We start from the raw sequence: 7,350 nt of genomic DNA, 5'->3' as shown, positions 1-7,350 counted from the left end.
AGTTTGCAAGTCACTGTTGCAGACTTCCACCCCTAAACTTACACGCACACCATATACTTCACTCGGGCAGATGAGAAGAAGGTATGTGCAACTCTGCTGAAATAGTCAGAGGCCAATGAAGATTTCAAAGTTTTGATGACATTGTGGTCAGTCCCTCCCCTTACCTGCAGCCCCTGGCAACCACTGATTTTTTTTAATGCCTATAATTTTGCTTTTTAAAAAAATGCCATGTAAATAGATTATGAAGGATGTAGCCTTTTGAGTTTGGCATTGAGTAGAATGCGAGATGTATGAATATTGCTGTGTGTGTTAGTTATTTGTTCCTTTTTTGTTGCTGATTCCTATTCCATTGTATGGATGTACCACAGATTGTTTATACATTCACCAGTTGAAACCATTTGGATTGTTTCCAGTTTTGGGGTGATTATGAATAAAGCTGCTATAAACATTCATGTGCAGGGTTTTTTTTGTGAACATATGTTTTCACATCTCTTGGGTAAATACCTAAGAGTGGAATTTCTGGGTTGTATGTTGTGTATATTTAATTTTATAACAAAGTGCCTGTATCATTTTACATTTCTACCTGAAATGCATGAACGTTTTCATTGCTTTGCATCACCCACCGTTGGTTTTGTCAGTTTCTTTGATTTCTATCCTTTTAATAGGTGTAGAGTAATATCTCATTGTGGTTTCACCTTACATTTCCCTATTGACTATAATGAGGTGAGCATCTTTTCATGAACTTAATTGGCACCCATATATCTTTAATGAAGTGTCAAAATCTTTTATATATACTAGATATAGTTCTTAATCACATATGTTTTGCAAGTATTTTCTCTCAGTCTGTAGCTTGACTTTAAAATAAATAATGCCTTCAAAGAGAAGCAATTTTTAATTTGATAACATTCAGTGTATAATCTTTTTCTTTTATGGTTTGTGATTTTTTGTGTCTTATTTAGGAAACCTTTGACATAAGGATACACAGATACTCTCTTATATACATATATTTGATTGGCCCACTTTAAAAAACTTTTATTTCATGTTGTAGGGTGTTTTAGAGTGATTTTTTTTGGTTATGATCAAATATACATAACACAAAAGGTATCATTTTAACCATTTTTATGAGTACAGTTCACTGGCAGTAAGTACATTCACAATGCTGTGCAACCACCACCACTGTTCCTCTCCGAAACCCTTTCATCATTCCAAATTGAAACTCTTCCCATTAAACAGTAAGTTTTCATTCTCTCCTTTCTCTAGCCCCTGGTAACCTCTATTTTACTTTATTTCTCTATAATTTTGCCTATTTTAGGTATCTCATATAATTGGAATAATATAATACCTGTTCTTTTGTGTGTGGTTTACTTCACTTAGCATGTTTTCAAGGTTTATCCATGTTGTAGCATGGATAATGTTAAAATTTCATTTCCTTTTATGGCTGAATAATATTCCATTATATGTTTCTACCATATTAGAAGAAATCCATCTGTTGATGGAAATCTGGGTTGTTTCCACCTTTTGGCTATTGAGAATAATGCTGCTGTGAACATTGGTGTGCAAATATCTGAGTCCCTAATTTCAGTTCTTTTGGATATATACTGAGGAGTGGAATTAATGGATCATATGGTAATTTTTATGTTTAAAACTGTTTTTATGCCATGAAACTGCATCACAAAGAAAGGCATTTTCTAGTCTTCTGCACTGCCCCTAGTCTTTCTTCTGAACACCTGATGGAGGCCTGTACAGAGTCTGCCAGTGGGTGTGAATTCCCTTTTGTGCCTATGACTCTCAGTGGTTCCATACTCTCATGTTTCCTCTACATTTGACCTTTAATAATTTTTTTGAAGTTTGGCTTAATTACTTTTACTCACTTGTGTGACACCCAGCATTTCTTCCTTCTATGCTCTGCCATAGAGGAGTTGGTGCTTGCTTCCCATCTTTTTTTGATGGGGCCTGACTTTCTTTGGATATCAGATTATTGGTTGCCCTACAATCTCAGTTTTCTGATAGATTTTTAGAAGTTATGATTTTGTTCTTTATTGAGATATTTCTTGTTAAGGTGGGAGCAAAGATCTTTCCAGCTTCCTACATCCTATGTGGAAATGAAACTTATAAATCTTTTAAAAATTAAAGTTCCTGGCAGGAAATATAACTTCTGTGCTAATTCAGTGGTTCTCAAATTATTTCTGGTGGTGAAACATTAGGTAGTTATAATGCTAGTTATAGAACTATTGCTTCCCCCCCGAAATAATTAACTGTATATTTGCGACAAATTAAATATATTATTATTATTAAATAATTGATGCAATTTAATGAACATTTTTTGGATTTCAGTAGTCATACTAGATATTTTTCATATAATTCTCAGCAAAATGTTGAAACATGGGTTTTACTATGCCTTTTTTTATGGATGAGAGAAACTGAGGCTTAAAGAAAATAAGTTGATTGCTTTGCATCACAGAGAATTGGTATGTAGTATAGATGAGATTTGAGCCTGTATCTTTCTGATTTCAAAATGCATTCTCTTTGTACTCATTACAATATATAGTTAATTTCTTGCTGCCGGGATTAGCACAAAAGAACAGGGGAAGGGAAAATTAATGATAAAAATCTAATTAGACTTCTATTACTAAATTTTGACTTCTGTTTAACATGGACCAATTTTTTTTTTTTTTTTTTTTTAAATAGGCAGTGATTTGGGAAAGGATGATGCCATCGGAGGGAATGTGAACAAACATATGGTGCTTCCAGCTGGATACTGTGGACAGCCCAAGAAAGGACATCTTATCTTTGATGCTTGCTTTGAAAGTGGTGAGTATATTAAAGGCCTTTGCTTTTGAGCTTGTCTGGTGAAGGTTTTTTAGAATCCATTTCCACTTAAACATTCAGTGTGATTCAACCCATTTAATATTTCATCAGAATGAAACAAGTTATCAGGGAAAAATCAATTTTGAGGGCATTAACTTGGAAATACTTAAAAATGAGATGCAGTGTTTTTGTTGCTATAAATTATTAGAAGTATGATGGTAATACTGGTGAACATTTGTATAGCGCCTTATATTTTATAAAGTACTTACCTAGATATTATTTGTTTGGGATAAAACTGATATAATTTGACCATATGATAAATCAATTACTGAAAGTTTATTATGTATCTGGTTCTGTATGACATTCTCACAGAATTTAATCTTTGTGGGACAGGAGGCTTTCCTATAAAGAAATGATGAGAGAACAGATTCAATTGAAAACAAACAAAACAGCAAAAGTAATATTGCATCGTAATAAACAAATGCCATGGGTATTCTGAAAGGGGAGCTCAGGACCTGATTGTGAATTCCCATTCGGTAGGGATTGGGTCTTGTTAACTTCTTTATGCCCTGAGCCTCATCCTCTACTATGAATGGCAAACAGTAGGTATTCACAATATGTTGAAAATATTAGTGAGAAAAGTAACATACTTTTATTTTTAAAATAATTATTTTTGTTTTTGAATAATGTGCATGCGCGCGCGCACTTGTGTGTGTGTATTTGAAAGGATATACCGGTTCTCTGAATCCTAAGAACATTGTTTGTTTATACCAACAGTTGAATACTTGTTTACCCCAAATTTTGCTTTGTTTATCCCATGTTGTTTTAATTTGCTAGGGCTATCATAACAAAAAGCCACAAACTGAGTGGCTTAAACAACAAAAATCTATTATCTCCCGGTTCTAAGATCAAGGTGTTGCCAGGGTTGGTTTATTCTAAAGGTTTTGACGAAGAATCTGTTCCATGCCCCTTCTCTAGTCTCTGGTGGTTTGCTAGCGATCTTTGTTGTTCCTTAGTTTGTAGAAGCATCACCTTGATCCCTCCTTCATTTCCAAATGGCATTCTCTCTGTGTGCATGTCTGTCTTTATATACTCACTCCTCCCTTTTTTTTATGACACCAGTCATATTGGATTAGGGCCCACTCTAATGACCCCATTTTAACTTGATTACCTCTGTAGAGACCCTATCTCATAGTAAAGTCACATTCTGAGGTACTGGGGAGTTAGAACTTCAACATATAAAGTTTTTGGGGGAAATAATTCAACTTACAACACAGAACTGAAGCGTTGTCCTTCCAGTCAGATATGACTCATCTGGGAATGTTCTTCCAGATGCATGGCTTTCTCCCTTACTTCAGTTATTTATTCAAATGTTATCTTCTCAGTGAGGCCTGTCTTAGCTAGCCTGTATAAAATTTCAACTTTTCCCCTGACATTTCCTAATCCCTTATATGCTTTATATTTTCTCCTTAGCACTTACCACTAATATAATATAAATTTTACTTATTTATGTTTTAACTTATTGTCTGTCTCCTCCACTAAAATATAAACTCTACAAAGGTAGAATTTTTCATTCTTTTATTCCCTTTTACCCAGCACAGTGCCTGACATATGATAGGTGGTGAATAAATATTTGTTGAAAGAATTGGTGTGAGAATGAGTAGAACTGTACCTGATGGAATTAATTATATGTACATTTATTGTATTTTTATAACTATTGACCTCAAATGATAGGATGCAAAATTGAGGAATTTAGCATGGCTATATTGATTTATGGAAAACAAACACTTATCCAGCAAACTTATTTTTTGAGAGTATTACTGAGAACTTGGATGAGTGGGGGAGACTTTTAACTCACCAAAGTAGTTGCTACAAAATACATGCACCAACGTTCATTCACCTTACTCCTTAGAGGAGATACTTAGAATTCATTTCTTCTAATTTTAGACATAGTTCTAACTATCTTGGTAGTATGGGTTTTCAGCTCAGGAAATTTGTGGACAGGGTGGAGCCCGAGGATATAGGAATGCTCTTTGGTGAGAAATCAAAGTTGACATAGCTGACGGAGGGGAGGAGGCAGAAAATATAAAAGTAAACAAAATTTAAATCTATAACCTTTGAGGTATCAGTACTTTATCATCAATATAAGATTATATGTTCTTCATCAATATAAGATTAAATTATGTACACAATGATTTTAGAAATATTTCCTGTAAAAATAGAAATGTCCCTATATACTTATTACCTCTTTATCCTTACAGTCTGGTCTGTATCCTCACTACTCCAGAAAGAATTCTCCGAAAGGTTACCAGAGACTTAATCATGTAATTCAGTGGTCTTGTCTTAGCTCTTGATTCCTCTGCAGCAAATGCCATTTCTAATAATCACCATTACTTTTTGAAACACTTCCCCTGGCAGCATTGACTATACCATCCTCATTCTCCACCCCCATTTCTGACTGACCTGTCTTGTTTTCATCTACACATGACCCTAAGACATTCTCTAAGATTCAGCTCACCCATCTTCAATCTTTATAAATCTTGTCACATCTAATAATTCACCATCCATCCATTGAGAATTATTATTATGATCATTAAATATCCTGAATCCATTAATTTTTTTTCTATCTGCCTTCCTCATTCAAACTGCCATCTGTCATTGGGAACTAATTTTCTTGCTTCCTTTCCCTCATGCTCCCTTTCCCCCATATCCATTCTTACCACAGCGTCTAGAGTGATGCTTTTACAACTCAAATCAGATTCTGTTTCAGTTCTATTTAAAACATTTAATTGTCTTCCCATCAGAGTTAGAATAAAATCCTGATTTCTTACTCTGACTACGATGATTTGGCCCTTGACCACTTTTCTGACGTCATCTTATGCCATTCTCACTCTTCCCAATAATGCTTTAGCCAGTGACTTTCTGTCAGTTCATAGAGCAGGCAAATTTGTTTCTGCTTTAGGTAGTTTGATCCAGACATTTCTTCTTCTTGAAATCTGACCCCCCTTCCCCACCTCCCTCCTCTACCACCATCTTTTCGTTTGGCATTCAGATCTCAGCTTACATATTGCCTCCTCACACAGGCCTTCTCTGATTAGTCAGTCTAAGGTAGCCACCCAGTCATTCTATCATATCATCCTGTTTTTATTCTCTACCTGTTCATTTGCTTTTTTTTTTAATCTGCCTCCCCTACAATAAAAACCGTCACTTTATCTATTTGCTCTGTCACCAGAGCCTGACATATGATAGGCTTTCAATAGCTGTCAGAAGGATGAATGAAGTCTTTGGCAGGTACTGTGGGTATAGAGATAATAGTGGTAAGTAATTTGTACTGCAGTGGTTATTAGCCTTTCCTGGGTCACAGGCATTTTGAGAATCTAATGAAAATTATGAATTCTCTTCCAGTAAAAATGCACTTATGTGCCTCTAGTAAACATTTGCCTAATAATTAGAATTCTTGATTTCTTGAGTACTCTTTGTTAGCCACCTTACTAGTGTCCTTGCCCTCTTAGAAACTTTGGAATGCACTTTTATTAGTCATAAACTTTATATGATTATTGGCACATAATCAATATACTGGTACAGTGCTTCTCAAGAATTATGTGTGCTCAAGAGCTGTTTTTTATTTTTTAATTTCCAGTGTCATGCTTTTGTTTTTTAATTTCCTGTGCATGACTTATATAAAGCTCATGTCATGCCGTATGCACTCCACCACATGAATTTCTCAGCATCCAAACTTGTTTATACCCTGTTCAACTAAATAAATACGCCAATTGTGAGTTTGAAATCCATATGGTTATTAAAGTACCTTGCTGTACCTGATTTATAGTAGATCTGTAATAAACAGTTTGTAGGTCAGCATCAATCTGTGGACCAAATTTTGAATAAGCACTGCCTTGCAAAGGATCATCAGTCTTAAACTCTCTTCAGGGCACCAATCCCATATCTTAATCTACCTGATTGTGTCTCTAGCTAGATATTCTACTGGTATTTTAACTTCAGAAAAGAAAAGCCCCTTTAACTTTTTTTTTTAAATTTCAAAAGTTCCAAGTTTCTTTGCCATCCAGAGTCATCTTAAGCTTTTCTTTCTTTACGTCTCTACCCAATCACTCATTCAGTCCTGTTACTCTAAGTCAGTTTTTCTTAACCTCTTTTTCATAATCACTCTGCTAAGGACCCTTTTAGACTTTTTATTTTTCTAATTTCCCCAAACTGCACAAAATTTTAATGCTACCAGTATGCTGCATATCTCTTTATGGACTGTAGCCCTTCAAAGGGCCACAAATCATTGTAATATCTAAAATTTCTTTGTCCTGTTGAGAATGCATGCTCTACCTGTATGCTACTCTTCATGTATGCATTTTCATTTTCTTCCTACTGCCCAGTGCCAAATCCTTATTATACTGAATTTGATCACTACATTCTCTTTGTTTGAGAGTTCTTTTCCACATTTTTATTAAAATCAGATCCATCCTCAAGGCCTGCACCCAAAGTTACTTTTCCATGAAGTTACTTCTATGATCCTCCAGCTGTATATGGCTT

The 7,350-nt window shown here is 34.9% G+C and overlaps 1 protein-coding gene across 1 annotated transcript in view; it reads left to right on the top strand.

Annotated features, from left to right (window-relative positions):
* Window positions 1–1,730: 1,730 nt before the first annotated feature.
* The window catches only part of AGBL4 (AGBL carboxypeptidase 4), a 692,884-nt gene continuing 687,264 nt past the window's right edge, over window positions 1,731–7,350 (top strand). Inside the window, exons 1-2 of the mRNA XM_087820636.1 lie at window positions 1,731–1,755; window positions 2,689–2,811. Coding sequence (XP_087676762.1) covers window positions 1,731–1,755; window positions 2,689–2,811 — 148 coding nt within the window. The remainder of the gene's footprint in view (window positions 1,756–2,688; window positions 2,812–7,350) is intronic.

This window comes from Miniopterus natalensis, chromosome 9, assembly GCF_054644295.1.
Source record: "Miniopterus natalensis isolate mMinNat1 chromosome 9, mMinNat1.hap1, whole genome shotgun sequence".
Classification (NCBI taxonomy): Eukaryota; Metazoa; Chordata; class Mammalia; order Chiroptera; family Miniopteridae; genus Miniopterus; species Miniopterus natalensis.
This window is presented reverse-complemented; position numbering and strand designations above follow the sequence as displayed.